Source organism: Pipistrellus hanaki, assembly GCF_964339955.1.
Source record: "Pipistrellus hanaki genome assembly, chromosome: 16".
Taxonomy (NCBI): Eukaryota; Metazoa; Chordata; class Mammalia; order Chiroptera; family Vespertilionidae; genus Pipistrellus; species Pipistrellus hanaki.
Genome location: NC_140518.1, coordinates 21,802,034 through 21,823,217, shown reverse-complemented (window position 1 = coordinate 21,823,217; position 21,184 = coordinate 21,802,034). Strand labels below are relative to the sequence as shown.

General features: G+C 42.0%; 1 protein-coding gene and 1 long non-coding RNA gene across 2 annotated transcripts; one reads left to right on the top strand and one right to left on the bottom strand.

Moving 5' to 3' along the window:
* Positions 1 to 2,223: 2,223 nt before the first annotated feature.
* DUSP14 (dual specificity phosphatase 14) lies at positions 2,224 to 20,986 on the bottom strand. Its single transcript, XM_084864224.1, has 2 exons — positions 20,857 to 20,986; positions 2,224 to 3,516 (listed from the first exon to the last, which is right to left on the bottom strand). Exon 2 carries the CDS (start codon positions 3,422 to 3,424, stop codon positions 2,828 to 2,830), a length of 597 nt encoding a protein of 198 aa, XP_084720350.1. The 5' UTR covers positions 3,425 to 3,516; positions 20,857 to 20,986; the 3' UTR covers positions 2,224 to 2,827.
* Positions 3,400 to 14,920, top strand: LOC311611747. The gene is made up of 3 exons (XR_014793144.1): positions 3,400 to 3,529; positions 7,077 to 8,059; positions 9,065 to 14,920. It is a non-coding gene; the product is annotated as an uncharacterized lncRNA (long non-coding RNA).
* Positions 20,987 to 21,184: the final 198 nt, after the last annotated feature.

Here is a 21,184-nt window from a genome sequence, read left to right as displayed (position 1 = left end):
CTGTTTTTCTCATTTGCTCCAGCTAAGGACTGAGACAGCTGTCTCTGAATTGTTACTACCTTCAGAGCCTTTGCCCTCCATGAGGCTGTGGAGTGCCAGGAACAACACTTGTGGACCAGTTTGTAGCAGGCTTTTCCTGAGGCTTCTGTGCTCTAATTCAGCGGGAGCAGCCCCTAGGGTTTCAAATGGCACCTAAATTCAAGCAGGCTTCTGATTGGTCTTAGGCATTCCATAACAAAATCTACCTTTGCTATAAAAATACCACCCGGTTTGACAGAATTTACATCGCTAAGACTTTCTTAAATGCCATATGTGTTATTTTCACAATGGTCTTTATCAGTAACATTTTTTATTTTCACAATGGTCTTTATCAGTAACATTTTTTAAAGTATGCTAACTAGATTGGTTCCCATTCCCAGATATATTCCAGAATGCCTCAGATAAAATTCTACATATTACTGCTGACCTTATCAAGTATGGTAGATTTAGTCACTCCATGGGAAATTGCAAGAGGAAAATATGGCAAACACCAACAGTAAGCCTTTGCTATGAAAAGTATTCATTACTTTCATATCTATGTAATAGTAGAAGTGTCTTATTAGATACCACCAAGGACTTAGGGAGTGTGGGTACCATTGTGTTGATGAATGCATTTATTAAAATGACTCAACATTGCCTTCAGCTTCACCTCAGCTCGTTAGCCAAGAGCCGTGTCCTTGGAAACAGTAACCAAGGTTACTTACTGTGTATCGTGCGGACAGTTTCACCCATTGCTTAAGAGGTGATTAATAAGCCCTTTTTTAAAATTGTATTTTGCCTTTAAAAACGTTTTGGCATAGTGTTATTTTTGTGCTGATATGCTGAAGGTAGAAGTGAGTATATTAGGATGTGATCCATTCTTTATTTTTTCCCGTGGCACTCTAGGTTGAGTATTTTAAATTGAGTATTTTGTGTACATATACATACTTTTTTTTTTTTTAAAGATACCTTCTACTTGCCTTTTATTTAATGACTTGTGTTCTTAAGCTTTGAAAATTATAGTCTTTATGTTACAGAAATTTGAAATACTTGCCCTGCACTGGGGATCACTACAAAAATTCCCCTAATATCTTGTAGGTTACACATCTTCCTTTAATAGCTGGTCCTAATAAATTCTGACATTTGGATTAGAAAGGTGTTAAACTTCCCTGGGGCTAAGGATGCTCTTAGCTATCACAGTGGTGGTGTTTGCCAGGATTTCTGCAGGAAATTTTCCTTAGTTACCAAGAACATATCACTAAGTATTTTCTTACTAGAGTGCAATGATTATTTTGGACTTTATCTAGAGACTGTCAGACTTAGTTTGCCTTCATACTAAAGCAGCCAGGGCCTCCAGAGCCGTAGTATTATTTTGTTGTTCTTTTGATTATGTGCTGATGTAGCATTTGTGGTTCCTCTTATTTCCCAGAGAGAAACTATTAGCTTTTTTTGAATTTTTCTATTTAGACAATGATGACATATGTGGTTGTGAAAGTGGGCAAGTGATATGAAAGAAAAGGTAGAATTTAGATGGAAACCACTGACCAGGTAAAAATTGGAAGATATAATTTATATAAATATGCAGCCACTGACATTATATTCCTAGCTTCTTACCAAAATAGACTAAAATTTTAGAAAATTATTCCACAGCCAAGCTAGCTGTAGCCTACCTAGCAAATGGGTGGAAAAGAACAGTGCTGTGGCAAGTGGCTCCCCTTTCTAAAAATGAGGCAACCTGCTGATGCCCAGCGGCTTCCCAGGAACATGGAATAATTACCATTTACCTACAACTACTGGTGAGTTGTCAGATTCATTAGGGCCAGTTGAGGAAGCTGTTGTTATTTGCTTAACACTAGTTTTAGGTTAGGGCATGTGTGTCTGTTAATAGTCAAGCAAAAACACATCTTTTGTGAAAAAAACAAATTGTTTGATGGAGAATTCATTGCTTTGGTGCACTTAAAGTTACCAAGAGACTACTGAAAACTGCCTTTTGTCAGAATGTACACTTTATGCTGTTTTTCAGTTCCAGCACTGTAAAAGGTATCAGCCAGGATGTGAAATGTTGATATGATTCAGCTGGGATGTCTATTTTCAGTAAAGTTCATTATTGTCACAGAAGCCATATTATAACAATTACTGGAGAGCATCGTTCTTCCATTCAACATAACACACACACCCTAAAATTCTTCTTAGTAAATATTCTAATACGTTAAGCAGACAGGTTTATTAAAAATAATATAGTCTGGGGCACATTGATTCCAAGAGGGTGTTTGCAGCAGATTTTGTTATAATTAACAGCTAAATAATAAAGATGTTTTTTACCTTACAAAGATACTAAATAATAAAGGGAAAAGGAAAGAGTAGGGCTAATCCAGTAGAGACTGAAGACAGTATCAATCTTCCCTAAGCGCTTGTGTGGTCAGCAGCCTTAGGCAGAGCTTGTCTCTACAGGATTAGCCCAGAGTGATTTTTGCACTGAGCTTCTCTTGCACCTTTCATGCCAAAAGGCATGGGATTCAAGATAGAGCAGAACCAGTTTATTAAACTGTTCAAATTATTAAAAATGATTAAGAGCTAGTTAAAGATTTTCATAAACACTATTCCAAAATGTTAGTTTTAAAAATGTCATTAGCAATGTATGCATTCCCCTTATGTTCCTCCCCTCCTCCCTACCTCTTAAAATAAACCTGAACACTTCAGGGAGAACCAAAAAGTCAACCATTTGAAAAGAAAGGTGAAGAGGGGAGCAGACACTGTGTAGCAGATGCTGGTACTGCTGGAGGGGCTGCTGACGCAGGCTTTGCTGGCATTAAATCCCCCAGTAAGGCATCAGGTGTCGGGACTCTTTCTCATAAACATCTGGAACTATGCCATAAGGTGTCTGTACCATTTTAACTGTGGACTTCCCGAAAAGCTGGCGCTCGTAGTCTATCAGCTGCCTCCAGAAGCCCACGTTGGGCCTGATCACAGGCCTCCGGGCTTTCACCCAGTTGTATGCCTCCAGCAGGCACACACTGTGGAATTTCATCAGGTAAGCAATGCAGAGGGTGGCTGAGCGGCTCACCCCTGCCGCACAGTGCACCAAGGTGGCCCCATGCTTCCTGCTCACACTGTGGATCTTGTCGGCCACCGTGTCAAAGTATAGTCCAATGGGGGCATGAGGCATGTCGGCCAGAGGCACTTTGACATATTCGAACTGGGGCCAGTTGAAATTGGGTATCTCAATAGTAGCATTAACAATGCAGGTGATGCCACGAGCCTGGAGGAGATGCCGGTTGGAGGCCACACTGCCTCTGCCCAGGAAGAGAGAGGAGGTGATCTGAGCGATGCCTCCTACGTCGCCCTCAGCAATCATCCGAGGGGCCATGAGAGTCCGTGGTAGTGTGCTGTGACCTCTGGAGCTCATGAAGACACTGACGGTCACACTTGCATCATTGGAAGCGAGACCAGAGCGTTTTGTTTTCCTCCACCAGGGAATCCGAAATTACAGTCTCCGTCCTGCAAAATACAGGTACCTGTCAGTATTTTATATAGTATTGATTCATCACAGCCTTCTGCATATTTGTGGAATGGGAAGGAAAAAGGGTTAGAAATGGTTATCTTCTATGATATAGACTAGAGTATGTTCTTTCAAGGATGTAGGCAAATCATCTAAGGATTATCAGGAAAAGTAGCCTAAGATACCACCAATATGTAAAATTTATGTAAAACTCAGCACTCTGGCGATTGTTTTTCTTTGTTTAAATGGAAATATCCTATTTTAGGAAAATGGAAAACAGAGACATGCCCAGCTGCTTTTTTTAAATTTTATTTTTTAATATATTATTGATTATAGAGAAACATCATTGATGAGAATCATTGATTGGCTGCTTCCTGTTCGCCCCCCACTGGGGATCGAGTCCGCAACCTGGGACCCCTCTCAGTCCACAGGCTGACCCTCTATCCACTGAGCCAAACCAGCCAGGGCCCTGCTGATTTCTGAACCAGTAATCTTGCAGGGTTTTGCTTTTATTGAAGTGAGTTTCTTGGTAATTAGGAAGAAATCAGAAATTCTGACCCCTTCTATAGCCATGTTCTTTCAGAGACTGATGCCTATCTTCATGTCTAATTCTAGAAAGAGATCTTATGATACCATATATTCAATGAATTGCTTTTGTAGACTAAAAAGATACTGAATTGGATCAGTGATAGAAAATCCAGGATATTTGGTCACTTTAGCCCTTTACTACAATATTTAAAAAAAAAAGTTCCTCCTTTCATATTTGTGACATCTGAATAATTTGGAAGTTTGTGCTGTGGTATTTCTATGGAAATAATTCCAGGTAATTTGAAAGCCATGGTCTCTAAAATCATTTGTCTAAGTTAATAAGCATTTTAGCCAAAACCAGTTTGGCTCAGTGGATAAAGCAACGGCCTGTGGACTGATTCCGGTCAAGGGCATGTACCTTGGTTGTGGGCACATCCCCAGTAGGGGGTGTGCAGGATGCAGCTGGTTGATGTTTCTCATCGATGTCTCTAACTCTCTAACCTTGTCCCTTCCTCTCTATAAAAAATAATTTATTTTTTTTTAAAGCATTTTAGCTGACCTGAGCCCCTGGGTTTGGTTGAAAAACTTCACCTTAGCCAATTCTAAGCTCCAAGGTGAATCTCACTGGCTTCAGATGTGTTGAATTAAAATAAATTTAATATTTAAAGATATGTGTATATATTATATATATCCTCATTAGCACAGAGTTTACTTACTATAAGACATTCGATATTATGTAAGTTCTATGTAACAACATATATTAATAACAATAGAAAACACAACTCTTGGTTTCCTGGGATTTTAGACATCAGTTCCTCTCACTTCAGATACACGTTGCTTTATAGTCTGTGTCCCCTGGGAAGGGTGCTTACCTCCACCAGGGTATTGTAGAAATGCCTGACGTTATTTCAGTCGGACAAGAATATCCCTAGTTCTACAGGCGGAGGTAGTGTTGGGCTACTCACTTGGGAGGGGTCTGGTTACTCCAGAATCCTGGGTCTGACTCTGGAATCCTGGGTCTGGCTCTGGCAAGTTAGGAGTGAGCTGATCACAGTGGATATAAATTAGATCTGCAGAAACACAAGGAGGCAAGCATGTAGCCAAAGTTCAGAAGAATTCCCCTTGGAATTCCACCTTGGCCCTTTTTATTTATTCATTTACTAGAGGCCCAGTGCATGAAATCTGTGCACGGGGAGGGGGAGTTCTAGGGGGCTCCCCCTCAGCCTGCACCCTCTCCAATCCGGACCCCTTGGGGGATGTCCAACTGCCCAGGATTGGGCCTAAACTGGCAGTTAGACATCCCTCTCAGAACCCAGGACCACTGGCTCCTAACTGCCCCCCTCCCCGCCCTGCTGCTCGGTTGTTGGGTCGCCACACATAGCCTGTTGAATTGTTCCTTAGGCCGCGACGGTCGCTTAGGCTTTCGATGAGCACCTGTCCCTCTGCCTTTCCTCCAAGTAACCATCACACTTAAATTTTTAATGTTTTTACAGCTCTTGAGTCATAATTGGTGTACAATTTGATGAACTTTGACATAGGCATACACTGGAGACAATATGACTTGGGAAAAAATCTGTCACCCCCCACAAAATTTCCTCATGCGCTGTTATAATTCATCCCTCCCTCACTTTCTAGCCCACTCCCTAGCAACCACTGATCTGTTTTCTGTCACTACAATTTGCATTTTCTACATTTTCATATAATAAAATCATAGGACATACAGGGTAGTGTTCTTGCTGGGGGGAGGAGACAATTTTCTGATTTTCACTAAGTGTAGTAGTTTTTTTTTTTATCCTCACAGAGGACATGCTTTCATTGACTTTATAGAGAGTAACACATTGATTGATTAACTGCCTCCTGCACGAGCCCTGATGGAATCAAACCCAAGATATTTTCACTATACGGGACAATGCTCCAACCATCTAAGCCACACTGCCCATGTTGATGAATGTATCAATAGTCCTGTCCTTTGTATAGGTAGATGTACCATGGTTTGTTCACCTGCTGAAGGAAACTGTTGATTTTAGGTCATTATAATTAAAGTTGATAAAACATTTCCCAGGTAATGCTGTGGTGGGCCACCCAGATTGCCCCTTCAAGCCAGAGGCACTCAGAGTGCTGATGCTGGGAGGTCACAAGTCCCTCCCCAGAAACTGCCCCTGTCCGCAGGGAGCTGCCTCACCCAAGGTTACACCCTTCTTTTGAGGCCCACATCTGATACAGGGGTACAGGGAGATAGGCGCAATTGTATTATGAGAGAGAACAAGGAAGTCGTCACAGAAGATTCTCAGACGTGGTGTTAGAGGAAATGTGCAGAACTTTTACATTATTAGAACATCCTGTCCTGTAGCAGAGCACAGTGTCTTGCCACTTCCAAGTCTTTCCCTGGCAGAATCCTGATAGTTTAAAAAAGCAAAGTCACTGTATAATAAACACAATTAGGCTCTCAAGCTGGTGATAACTCCCTGCTCAATGTGGAAAATCTGGATAGCAGAGGACTCTCAGCAAGAAGTCCCAGAGCAGGCACAACAAGAAGTGTTGCTCAGTTCAAAGGTTGACAGATTCTGATCATAAAGAAAAGAAATATGAGTATTACATCACAACTGTGTCAAAATCAACTTAGTAAATGTGTACTGGGAGACAGAAAAAGAATATTAGGAAAGTTTGACCCACATTTGAGGGGTCAAAGATTGCAAGGTGCTCTGAATGAATACCACTCCCGCTGCAGCACACTGGTCTGGGATGAGGATGGCCATAGAGAGAGCCAAGGGATCCACATCGCTTCCCTGGTGTTCAGCTCAGCCCTTCCAAGTTGCTCTGACAGCTGCATTTCTTCAGGGGAAAAGGCCTTTCCTGGCTAGGGGAAGAGGGTGGGTTGGGATGAAAAACAAAAATGAGGAACTGTCTTAAACCAACCCAGAGAGGTATTTCTTTTACAAGTTATAAGCAGCTGGTCGCATCAGAGATGATTGCAGGTCTCTGAATAATAAGCATCCAAGTGCTAAACAAATGAACTTGTATTTGCCCACAGGCCTGAAATCTGGAGAGCTCCTGGGATGTGGTGTCCATACCCAGAACAGACTTGGAATCGCTGCCAGGAGTCACGGTCTCTTTGGAGCATCCATCCCAGTGCCACAGAGGGCACTTCCCCTTTTTAAAAAAATGACAACCACTAGAATCCACAGCTAAAAAACTGAAATTCTATCTATGAAATTTTGCCTCGTGTTGAATAAGCAGAAAATGGCTACAGCGGTGCAAGAGAAGACTGTGTAAAATGACCTGATTAAAGTGGTTTTAGCTTTCGGAATTTCAGAGGGTCTCAGTAGACTAATATGCTGGAGGCCTACAATGTTATTTTTTTTTTTAATAACTGAAAACCTATGTAATTGCATTTTCTCTCTTTTTTAGTAGTTTGATTTTTAGGAAAGAGAGAGAGAAACAGCAACCAGCTGCCTCCTGCATACCCCCTTATCAGGGACAAGGCCTTGACCACAAATCACACCAACAACTTCCTGGTGCTCGGGACAATGCTCAACCTAGCCACACCAGTCAGGGCGACATTTCCTCCAAACAAGTAAAGATACCTGGGGAGGTATCTTTATTTTTTTATTGAATTTACCAGGGTGACACTGGTCAATAAGTTTACATAGGTTTCAAGTATACAACTTTAATACATCTGCATATTGTATTGTGTTTGCCACCCAAAGTCAAGTCTCTTCCAGTCACCGTTTATCCCTTTCCCTATTCTACCTCTCAACTCCACTTTCTCGCTCACTGGTAATCACCATACTGTTGTCTGTGTCTACAAGCTGTTGTTTTTGCTTAATCCCAAAATTCACCTTTGTTCAGCCCCAACCCACTTTTCTCTGGTCAGTCTGTTTTCTGTATCTATGAGTCTGTTTCTACTTTATTTCGTTCATTAGATTCCACATATAAGTGAAATTATACGGTATTTGTTTTCTCTTACTTCACTTAGCGTAATACTCTACAGCTCCATCCATGCTGTTGCAAAAGGTAAGATTTCTTTCTTTTATACAGATGAGTAGTATTCCATTGTGTAGATGTACCACAGCTTTTTTATCCACTCGTCTGCTGATCGGCACTTGGGCTACTTCCAAATCTTGGCTATGTAAACAATGCTGTAGTGAATATAGGGGTGCATATATTCTTTTGAATTAAGTGTTTTGGGTATCTTCAGATATATTCCCATAAGTAGATTCACTGGGTCAGTTTCATTAATTTTTTGAGGAAACTCCATACTGTTTTCCACTTTGGCTGCACCAACCTACATTCCATCCTCAAAACAGTGCACAAGGGTTCCCTTTTCTCCACACCCTCAACAACACTTATTGTTTGTTGATTTATTGATGATAGCCATTGACAGGTGTGAGGTGATATCTCATTGTGCTTTTCATTTTAATTTTCTAATTACTAGTGACCTTGAGCATCTTTTCATATGTTTATTGGCCATCTGTATGTCCTCTGGAGAAGTATCTATTCAGGTGCTTTGCCCATTTTTTAATTGGACTGTTAGTTTGGTGATGAGTTGTATAAGTTCATAAGTTTTGGATATTAATGCCTTATCAGATATATTATTGGCAAATATATTCTCCCATTCAGTGGCTGTCTCTTTTTTTTTTTTTGTTTCTTTTACTGTGCAAAAACTTTTTAGTAGTCCCATTTATTTTATCCTTTGTTTGCCTTGCCTGAGGAGATCGGAAGAAAAAACTACAAGAAATGTCCGAGATTTTACTGCCCATGTTTTCTTCTAGGGTTTTTATGGTTTCTAGTCTTACCTTTAAGTCTTTAATCTACTTTTAGTTTATTCTTGTGTATGGTGTAAGATGATGGTCAAGTTTCATTTTTTTGCACATTATCTGTCCAATTTTCCCAACAACATTTACTAAATAGACTGTCTTTACTTGGGGATGTAACCTATAAGATTATAATTATATATTTTTTATCAATCCATTTAAAAATGCTGCCATTCTTGTCTTTTAAGAGCCTCCTTATTTTTAGATTCCAGATGGAGAACACAAGCCCTTTTCTACTACTCTTACTACACAAAAAGTGTGATCCAAGACCTAGCAACATCATCCTGGAGGTTGGTTGAAATGCAGAATCTCAGGCCTCGTCTCAGACCTGTAGAATTGCTGAAGCAAACCCAAGTACCTTGTTTGTTTAAAACATGCGAGTGGGCTCAATCTCTTACGAATCAGTATCATTCTGCTGTCATGGTTCCCAAATGAGGAATCGGAGGTAAATGGAGGATAACAGGTTTTCCCAGATTCTACATAGAAAATGAGTAACCCACTGGGACCAGAACCCTTTTCCATGAGTTGCCTGTTGATTAGTCACACAGCTGATCACAACTGATCAAGTGGCCTAAGACTACCAAAACGTACATTTCACTGGGGAAAGAAATAAAATCTGCAAAAAGAACTTAAGGAACATAAAGTCAGTCTGGTTGTGCTTCGTCTATAATCTGAACAACATCAATAAAAACTAAGTGGTATGAGATGGGTTTTGGGTATGAAAAATCTGATAAACCTAAACTAAGAAAATGCTTGTAAAATTCCACAATTACATTTAAAATTGTTTCGTGATTAGAAACCAGTTTGTGCCACAGCCTATATAAATGATACTTTAAAATCGTCAAGGAGCAAGTGGTAAAAATTAAATAGAATCATAGGTTCTTGGTTAAGTGAACTTTCATCTATATAGGTCAGAACATCTAAACACAGAATACTTTAAAAATAAAATAAAAAAGTCAGCAATTATACCCAAAAAGGTTTAAGTGTGTCTCAGAATTGCTGAAGTCACTACTGCCCTCAGAAGCAGGACCATGAAATCTCAGAAAATGCAGATCTTTCCATAAGATCTCAGTCCTTCAGAGCTCATTACTGTAAGTAAAGCAAAAAAGAATTTAGAAGTTAAAATTCGTAAGAACTAAAGAGTTCAACAGGGAAACGACCCCGCTTGACCATTTTACCCTCCACTGTCTCACTGTTTCATCAAAATCCTTAAAACGCAAGCAGTGAGTCTCAACTTTCTTCAAACAAGAACTTATCATACCTCAAGCCCAATTTGACATTTTGGCCACTTTATACCAAACTAGCTTCATTTTTTTAAATTAATTTATTTTTTATTAAGGTATTATATGTGTACGTATCTTTCCATTGCCCCCCAAACTAGCTTCATTTTTAAAGCATCACTATTTTCCCATTTTTCTTTATTAGTCAAAGGCATCTATAATTGTCCACTAGAGTTCCTGAGCAGAATAAGATAACCAGATTATTAGCTGGATGGAAGGAACCTGATAAAACTAGATACCCTCTCCATGCTGAGGAACAGCAGGCCTATTGCATTTTGAGGCCAACTGGGTATGTCTGAGCCCTACTACAGCAAAAGGAAGAATCAAGTTTGTTTTTGTTTTGTTTTATATATAATAAATTTTATTGATTTTTTTACAGAGAGGAAGAGAGAGGGATAGAGAGCCAGAAACATCGATGAGAGAGAACCATCAATCAGCTGCCTCCTGCACAGCCCCTACTGGGGATGTGCCCGGAATCGAACCTGGGACCTTTCAGTCCGCAGCCAATGCTCTATCCAATGTGCCAAACCGGTTTTGGCAGAAGAATCAAGTTTTTAAGTAAGAGTCAAAAAGCAGAGTGTCCCAAAGTTATTCCCTTGACTTTAATTCTCTCCTGAAGCAGTTGTCTTATAAAATAAAATATACCACCCTGGCTGGATAGCTCAGTTGGTTAGAGCATTGTCCCCATACACCAGGGTTGCAGATCTGATCCCTGGTCAGGGCACATACAAAAATCAACCAATAAAAAGTGGAACAAATCGATGTTTCTCTTTCTCTCTTTCCGTCTCCCCTTTCCTCTAAAATCAATAAATGAAAAAGAAATTAAGACAATATACATGGTGCTTTTTAGATTATACTACCAATTATTATTTACATACTCTAGTCTAAGAGAATGCAATTACCTCTGAAACACTGCAAATAGCTGGTGGGCCATGTCTAACCCATCATCTGTTTTTGGTACAGTCCATGGGATGGGGGGGGGGGGGTGGTTGTGGTGGTGTTAGAGGCCTGGGATTGTGTATTTCTAGCAAGTAAGCTATTGTGGAAAAGATAAAATATTACTTATTGTAATTTCTAGAAGGCTAAATGGAATGAGAAAAATCCATAAATGTAGACTTATTTTTCAAAATTGTTTTCAAATAATACATTAGTTACTTAGGTTTTATATATAATCCAGTATGAAACAAGTTCTATTTCATTTATATTTTGGATCATTTTTAGCTGCAAATTTATATCAAGTAATTGGAGTTCTATAGAACATTGAATACTTCTCCAAGTTTTAATAAAAAACATCATGTGAAATGATATACAAACTTTAACCCTGGAAGGGTACTGTTTCCCAAACACAGAACATGTGTGACAGTGCAAATTAAAGGCTATTAAATATTTCTATGTCCTTTTTACATTTGTCAAAAATATACTGGCTAATTTAAAATAAGCCTAACAATCATGAGTCATTTAATGGATACATGGGGATACATTCTGAGAAATGTATCGTTAGGTGATTTCATCATTTTGCAAACATCAGAGTGCATTTACACTAACCTAGATGGTGGGGCCTACTACACACCTACGCTATATGGTACAGCCTATTGTTCCCAGGTTACAAACCTATACAGCGTGTTACTGTACTGAAGACTGAAGGCCAGCAGTCACCAACTGGTGGTATGCGGGCCACTGGTGGTCTGTGAGGTCCAAAAGGTTGGTGACTGCTGCTGTAGACAACTGTAATACAACTAGACATATCTAACATAGAAAAGGTACAGTAAAAATAATAGTATAAAAGATAAAATGGTGCATTTGTATAGGGCACTTACCATGGAAGTCTTCACTACCAAAGACTTGATAAACACTGCACACCAAACTTAAAACGTTTCCTAAGCTACACCAAACTTAAAAGTATTTTTCTTCAATGAGAAATTTTTAGCTTACTATAATTTATAAACGTATTATTTTGTGACACTTAGCTTAAAACACACCCTGTATAGCTACATAAAAGTATTTTTAATATATATATATATTATTTTTTTAATGTATTTTATTGATTTTTTACAGAGAGGAAGAGATAGGGATAGAGAGTTAAAAACATCGATGAGAGAGAAACATTGATCAGCTGCCTCCTGCACACCCCCTACTGGGGATGTGCTCGAAACCAAGGTACATGCCCTTGACTTGAATGGAACCTGGGACCCTTCAGTCTACAGGCCGATGCTCTATCCACTGAGCCAAACTGGTTAGGGCTAAAAATATTCTTTATATCCTTATTACATAAGCTTTTTGCTATTTTAAATTTTATTTTTAAACTTTTTAGTTAAAAACTAACACAAACGTACACATTAACCTACAGAGAGTCAGGATCATCAGTGTCACCATCTTCCATTTATCTCCACATCTCGTTCCACTAGGTTCACAGGAACAATAACACATGGAGCTGTCCTCTCCCTGATAACAATGCCTTCTGGAATGCCTCCTAGAGCAGTGGTCGCCAACCTTTCGGACCTCACGGACCACCAGTTGGGACCGCTGTCCTAAAGGACTTCAGGCTCTTCCCGAAGAGGAGTCACTCTTTTCAGTAACTATGTCCATGGTGGCTTGATCATACATTTGCTGGTGAGTAGATAATGCCATGAACATTCCTTTCTATTAATGAAAACCTTTTGGTGTTGGGGTCCAGTTTTCAAATTTTTAAGGAGCTTATTCAAGTCTGAAAAAGCTTTGGTTAAACCCTTCACTGTGAATCTTCTTGGAAGTTCCTGTCTTCTCCTGAGGTTTCCTTCAGCTATGTGTTCCTGTTTCAGTTCCCATAACACTTCATTAGTCGATTCTCAGGAATCGCCTCTAGGAGCTCCTCAATGTCATCCTCATCCACACCCAGGTTAAAATTGTCGTTTCAACCACAACCTTGTTGATTTTTACAACTTCCTCATCATTGGCAAATCCTTTGAAGTTATGAATGAACAAACCTCTTGAGTGTCTTCTTTCAGGTGTCATACATATACTCCTTTGGTGACATCACCCCAAGCCCAAGCAAGGTTCTTTTTAAAATTTTAATTGACTGATTTAGAGAGAGGGAAACATCAATCTGTTGTTTCACTTGTTTATGCATTCACTGGTTGATTCTTTTATGTGCTCTGACTGGGAATCAGACCCACAACCTTGGCATCAGGACACCTCTCTAACCTAGCAGTCACCAACCAGAGGTCCCAACTGAACAACCCAACAAGGGCCCAAGCAAGGTTCTTGATGCAGTCATAGATGTTGTAATTTTCCAGAATTGCATCAGTTTCTCCTCATTTGAAGCAATAGCCTGGTCATCCTCACATAGGCCTTAAAAGCTTCTGTAACTCTTTGTTCCATTGGCTGAAACACCACTTTGGTATTGAAATAAAAATCACCAATAAAAGGGTATCAACAATAAGAACATTATGAACAGTTAGCAAAATCTTAAAAGGTATTGTTATTCTCAAAGAGTACCTCTCTATTTCACTGGCAGAGTAATTCAGGAGAGCATCTTGGAAGAGGAGCTGAGTCATCCATGACTTCTTATTGCTCCTGTCTGTACACTGACAGTGTCTGCTTACTGACATGCTGGAAGGCCCTGAGATTCTCACTGTGCCAGATCACAGAGGGTTTCAATTTGTAGCCTAAAACAGTCCCCAAGGCAAGACTGTTACCTTGTACTTGAAGCCTGACCATCTTATGGATAAAAATTTTTCAAGTATCCATTTCCAGAATAAGGAGGTTTCATCCATGTTGAATATTTGCTAATTTTCTTCCACAATCAGTTTATCTACAGTTTCCACAAATTCTTCAGCTGCCTTCATATCAGCACACAGACTTCACCATTCACTTTAATCAGTGGATTTGGCACTTAGGGACCATGATGAACAAAATAACATGAGATTAAATCAAGCACCAGAGAAAATAGTGCAATCAAGAGGCATGATAATGTATGAGGCTATTCCCAAGCATAACAGGAAACACTTGTATAGCAAACTTTTTTAAAATTCAGCTTTATTGTTGAAAGTATCACAGATGTCCTCCTATTTTTCCCCATTGACCCCTTTCACCCTGTACCTACCCCTAACAAACTTTTTTAAAAATATATTTCTATTGATTTTAGAGAGAGGGGAAGAGAGAGAGAGAGATAGAAACACCAATGAGTGAGGTAGGGATATCGATTTGTTGCCTCCTGCACCACCACCCCCCTCCACCAGGGACCGTGAATGGAACTGGGGGGCCATCTTGATTTCTGGGTCCACGCTCAACCTCTGAGCTGGGTGCTATACTTTTATATGACTGGCAGCACAGTTTTGTTTACAGCAGCATCACCATCAACACTTTAGGATAGCTATGATGTCACTAGGGGACAGGAAACTTATGGAGTAAGTATGAGGTCTCTATGTCACATATATATTTACTAGTCAACAGAAGCCACATGCTCTCACTTAAGAGTCTTCTCATGTGTATCTACAAACTTAAAGAGCGAATAATAAAAAAAAAAAAGACTAACAAAATCACATCAAAGAATACAAACAGGATTTCTCCCCACATTGCTCCAATTAAGAGGTTCTAACACTTTTTATCCTCCCCTTAGGTGTTTTTTTCTTGAACTTGTATGTAAGTAGTTGTTTTGTTTGTTTTATTTTAAATATAATGATTTTAAAGAATCTTAATATGTTTTTAAAGAAATCATTTATGTAAGGGCTGAAAATACAATTTAGCCATTTTCCAAGACGCCTTACAGAAGAAATTAAATAAAGAGAAATTTTAAAATCTCACATTCTTTGGGCTACTGTTCTTCCAACACTCCTCCAGCTAAAAAGAAGAATCTCCCCGGGGGTCTTTTCTAAACCTATAGAATTGTAGAACATTCTGCTATAGACTGTTAGCAGAAATTAGACATAATAGTCAACAAATACCTGAATTTAACAATTAGCAGTTCCGTAATCTCCCCACATCTCCCTACACTCATCCCTCTCCTGCCCCCACCCCCATATATACACCACCTTTAAATCTAGCTAGCAACACCAAACACAGGCAATCAAAGTTAACCTGGCAACCGTCTACTCAAAAAGCAGGAATTTTCTATATCAAAAGAAGTAGTACTAAACTGTCTCTTCTCTCGCATTCAAAGGAAGATATGGAGAAAATTACACTTTTAAAGATGGTAAAAGGGTCATTTATTCCAGTGGCAAAGAAAGAAGCTATGGTTCCTCTGGAATTGCCAAGAAAGGACAAACCACGGTCTGTACTTGGCGCTTTCTGGAGGACATGCACATGTGCACAAGCATGTGAATACCTGTCCTCCACAGGTACTTGAACAGCACTGGCCTGAGTTCCTACACACATCACCCTAAAGCCAGCAATGCTGGTTTGCACATTCAGGGCTGGACACAGGCAAGCATTCAACAGTGCAAGTCAAGCCATCTGATAGCCCAAGAGGTAGGATTCACCAAAAATCTTTAAAAGACTTCTAGGTACTAGACACTTTTCTTTATACTACTTCATGTGGCATATTTAAATATTCCTATAACATACATGTGTGGGGTTTAATATTAAAAGAAGGGTTCTACTGGGTATTTGTCTATTAAATAAGAGCGGAAAAACCATCTCTAACCTTTGAATGGTATGTTAGTCCAATCGATACAATAAACATAAGTATATCCTACCTAGTAAAAGAGTAATATGCAAATTAACCATCACTCCACTACACCCACCAGCCAATCAAGTATGCAAATTAACCCCAACCAAGATGGCTTCCGCCACAGAGAACAGGAGGGAGGCTTGGGTTTTCCCAGCAATAGAGGAAGCCAAGCTTTCCACCTGCCCTGGCCGGCCTAAGCCTCCACTCAAGGCTACAAAGTTTCAATTATAGAAGATAAATCCCAAGAAAAATGGTGGCAGCCACAGAGCTAAAGAGAGCAGCCTAGGGTTGCCCCTGGCGACTGAGGAAGCCAAGCTTTCAACCTGCCCTGGCTGCCCTAGGCCTCCACTCCGGGCTACAAAGTTTCAATTATAGAAGATACATAAACCCAAAGAGAAATGGCTGTTGCCATGGAGCTAACAGAAGGCTTGGCTTCACTCCAGGCTACAAAGTTTCAATTGTAAAGATAAATATATCCCAGATACCAGGGCCTCCACTGGGTCACCCAGGGGCATGGCCAGCCTGCAAACCACCACAGGCCCCTCGCCCAGGCTTCCCCATGCCCCAAGAGAACCCCCCACCCCGATCCAGGACACCCTTCAGGGAAAACCAGCTGACCCCCACCCATGCACCAGTCCTCTATCCTAGCTAATAAAAGAATAATATGCTGATTGACCATCACTCCAACACAAAAGATCAAGATAGCTGCCCCCATGTGGTCAAAGACCCTGCCCCAATGTGAGCACAAGATGGCCACAACAAGATGGCCGGCAGGGGAGACCATTTGGGAGGGACCATGCCTGCAAGGGAGGGCAGTTAGGGGCAATCAAGCCTGTAGGGGAGGGCAGTTAGGGGTGACCAGGTTGGCAGAGGAGGGAAGTAGGGGCAAACAGGCTGGCAGGGGAGCAGTTAGACATCATTCAGGCTGGCAGCAGAGTGGTTAGGGAGTGAGACTTGCAGGTGAAGTGATTAGGGGCAATAAGGAAGGCAGGCAGGTGAGCAGTGGGAGCCAGCAGTCCTGGATTGTGAGAGGACTGGGCAGTGGGACATCCCTCGAGGAGTCCCAGATTGGAGAGGGTGCAGGCTGGGCTGAGGGTCCCAGATTGGAGAGGGTTCAGGCTGGAATTTTGTGCACCGGGCCTCTAGTATAAATACAATGGTACATGAAGGGCCAGGGGTCAGTCCACATAGGTGACATGTATTCATTTGAGAAATACCCAAACATATTGTGGTTAAAGAACAAATATAGTGGATTATAAATTCAAGGCTGACACCACTGGAGGAATATAAATTGGTACAACCACTTTGGAAAACAGGCATCAACTAGTAAAGCTGGAGATACACACACCTATGACCAGCACTGTTCACAACTGCCCCAGAGCAGAAACCATTCAGGTATCCATCAGCAGTAGACAATGGATAAATAACCTGCACTATGTTCATACAAAAATGAGTACAGGCACATATAACAACATGGATGAATCTTAAAAATATATAATAAACAAAATTAGGTGTATATGTATATATACAGGGTGATCAAAAACATGTATTTACATGTTAACAGCTGATAGGCCGATTTTGAAAATGAAATGTATTTTAATAAACACCACCTCTATTATTATTTAAAGTGTATATGTATTTTTTGGGGGGACACCCTATATATGTATATATACACAAATACATATATGGTATATTAAACAATTATAGGTATCAAAATAGATGATTTTAAAATATATATAATGCTACAAGAATTTAAGCAAAAAAATGTATGTGTAGATACATACACACACACAATATTGATAAAATAAAAGAATTTCTACTTTGAGCCCATTTGCACAAGATTTAAGAAAAAAAAAAAACAGGCAAAATGAAACTGTGCTGTTTAGAGCTTTATATTAGGGGATAAAACTACAGAAGAGAAAGGAAGTGATTTTCACAAAAATGAGAGTAGTTACTGGCTTAGTTACCTCTGGCGGAGGGAGAGGTTGTCATTGGGAAAGAGTGGGATTGAGGGTACTTCTTGACCTGCAAGATGGTTACTATTGTGTTTTCTTTAAAATAATTAAGTTATGTTTTATAGTCTCTTCTGTGTGTTACAACTCACAATTTTATAAAAGGTTAAATAACTTTAATGTTGATTTCCAGGCATTCAGAATCATTACAATTCTGGCTAATCTGGGGAAAGAACACTTCCTCTCTTACTGTTACTATTAGCCTGTCAGCACAATTCCTTTCAGCATGGCAGATGTCCTCAATAAATACCTAACATTTAAAATCCATAAACTCTTTATGGGAACTTTGTTTTAACTCACTCAGCTCTTGAATTTACGGATTTAAACTGTGCCCACATCAACACGTCCCTTTGTTTTCACCCCAGTGAAGCTTTCATAAATAACTAAAGCTGCCTACCACCTTAAGTGTTGTTTGCTCTGTAAGTTTATACCCAGGTGCTGTTGCTTTAGCAACTCTCTCTGCTTTCCACTCCCTTTTATGCCTCCTTATAAGCAAAGAAAAGATGAATACACTAGTAGTCCTAGACTTATCTTTTTCCTGAAGGAAAATTTTCATCTGCAACTGAGAGTAATGCCTAGGATCTTAATAATTTAATTGTTTTGAAGTTGGTTAAAAGGGGGGCATTTGCCAGTTGTCCAAAGAAATGCTGCCATTCTATCAGGTTAATAAAACTTTACACAACCAGCTGTAATTAATATACATGCTACCTGTTCTAGACAGAACTCAAATCTCTATGAACAGGACTAGTTAATTTTATAATAATGCATTTCAATTAAAAATCACATTGTGCAAAGACATTCATGAAATGTTTATTAGAAAAGTCTAAAAGGATACAAACCAACCAATAAACACAGAGTCAGCAGCTGTTTTGGGGCAAGATGCTCCAAAGAAACCTTTAACCTTATCTGTAAAGTTTTAGGTTTTTTACATAAAGAATTATTAAGCCCTCCCCAGTTTGGCTCAGTGGACAGAAGGGTCCCTGGTTCGATTCTGGTCAAGGGCACATGCCTGGGTTGCGGGCTCGATCCCCAGTAGGGGGCATGTAGGAGGCAGCCAATCAATGATTCTCATCTTTGAGGTTCTGTCTCTCTCTCCCTTTCCCTTCCTCTTTGAAATCAATAAAAATATATTAAAAATATATTTTTTAAAAAGAATGATTAATGTATTTCTTGTATTTAGAAAAAGTATTTTTAATCCACTATCCCTTGAAATAAAATCCCAATTACAAAAGAATCCACGAAACCCAAACTCCTTCCTAAAGACTACCATTTAAAAGTGCTAGTTTTCATGCAAAAGTTTTAAAGGATTTCCTGGAGCTATACACCTGGCCAGTTTTTATGATATAAATAAACACATTTATTGCTAGCCTATTAAAAGATGCTATAGAAACCATACTTGCATTCAACCAGTATAAGAGAGATTTCAGATGAGAACGCGGCATGGACAAATTCAGCGCTGACGTTCAAACAGGCTTGGGATGAAGGAAACCGTCTCCCCTTTTATGGGGGAAAGCCAAAAATACCAGGCAACCACCTCTCCTCCCCCAAGCGTCAGAGGATGAGTCAGAGCTGGAGGCAGCAATAGTGCCCGTGTGTCAAGCCGCCAGCGCAGGGCTCATTCCTACCTCCACCCGGCAACCCTCTCCCCTCTTCCCTCTTTTCTCTCCCCTCTCCCCTCTCCCAGGTCGGGGTCCCTGCCTCAGGCTGTCCGTGCGGGGAGTTCTCAGGGGCCCCGGAAGATAGGCGGCTATTCATTCTGGTGGGCACCTCATTCCCTGTGTTTCTAAAGGGAACTCAAGAAGGGGCGCCTTTATCAGCCCATAACAAGTAACAGTTGCCAAACGCAGCTCGTCGGTGGAGCCTGCGGACACACCACACACAGCTTTGCCAAGATACAGCACCTTAGCTCCCCTCGTTTCACAGAGCAGGAAACGCGCGCAGCAGCTGCGGCTCGTCCTGTAGCGCTTCACTCGGTGTCAGGGCTGAGTCCCCAGAGCATGGGGCTGCTGAAGGCTGGCCCCGGCCCCTGTGATTTTGTTAATTGGACAATCTCAGGGACGGTGCTCTCGGTGGCCTTATTGCACCAGGAATTCCAGGGAACTCTGAGTTCAAGCTCTTGGTCCATCTTCCTTTGAGGTTCGTAAAGAATAGGGACTCGGCTCTTCTCCGTTCTCACCTCTGTAAGGCGGGATGCTAATGCGCTCTGCCTCCCCGCTTATAACAGGACAACGAACAGCTGCTAGTTAATACATGCTCAATGCCCTAAGGTCTTGCTGGATAAAAAGTACAAGGAGGTGTGTGTGTGTGTGTGTTAACTAAATTCCTACACAGCAGAACTGCATTTGTAAGTCACTTCCCTTGCCTCTCGGATGCCCTGTTACCATAACACTGGCTGGTACCATTGGCAACATCCACCTAAATAAAATATAGTCATACAATCCATTTAAGACAGTGACAGCATGCAACTGGCCCTCACCCACAAACAACTCAACTTCGCTTTGGGGCAAGGGCACTCGGACGGAATAAAACACGCTAACCTCCGCGCACACCGATGGACCACCGCGAAGGAAAACACTCATTTGGCATCAATGCGAGTCAAGCTGCTCCCACCGATGCACCAGAAAAGCCTTGGGCAGATGCAAACAGCCGCCGTGGGCCCCCACGGCTCCGGGCGAGGGGTGGCGAGGCCGTGGCGAGGCGGGAGGGGAGCGGACGGGGATGCCAGCGGAGGAGCCCGAGGGCCCGTCTCCGGGGCCAGGGTGTCCGCCGCCGAGGAGGGGAGCTGCCCGGGGGGCGCCAGGAGAGGCAGCGAGGCGGGGGCCAGCGCTGAGGAGGGGGCGCTGCGGAGGGCGCGGGGCCTCTCCGCTCCCGCCGCCCGGAAGATGCGAGAGCCACCGGGGGAGCAGGCGGGGGCGCCGGCACAAAGTTTCCAGGAGACGAGGGTCGCGGGGGACCCGGGACGCCGGCCACCCGAGCTCGCCAGCGTCCCAGAGCCGCATCGCGGCGCCAAGTCCCGCCCGTCCGCCCGCCCACCCTCCCGGGCCCGCGGGCAGCGTACCGGTTCCGACGGGCTCGCGGCGGACGCTCCGTCCTCCTGCGCGGCTCTCGCCTTCTGCGGGCTGGCCGCCGCGCGCACCCCGCCTTCTCCCCTCCGCCCGCGCCGGCCCGCCGCGCGCATGCCCCCTGCGCCCCACCGCCCTCTCCTGGGGCGGGGCCTCGGCGCTGGGGGCGGGGCCTCGGCGGGGAGCGGGGCGCCCGCGGCGGGGGACGCCTGGAGCCGCGGGCGTTGCGCGTGCGCACTGTGCCCTCCATCGCCAAGCGGCTCCGCGGAGGCGAGTCCTCTGCTCCCCTGACACCCGCCTCCTCTCTCCTCCCAGCCCCCCCGC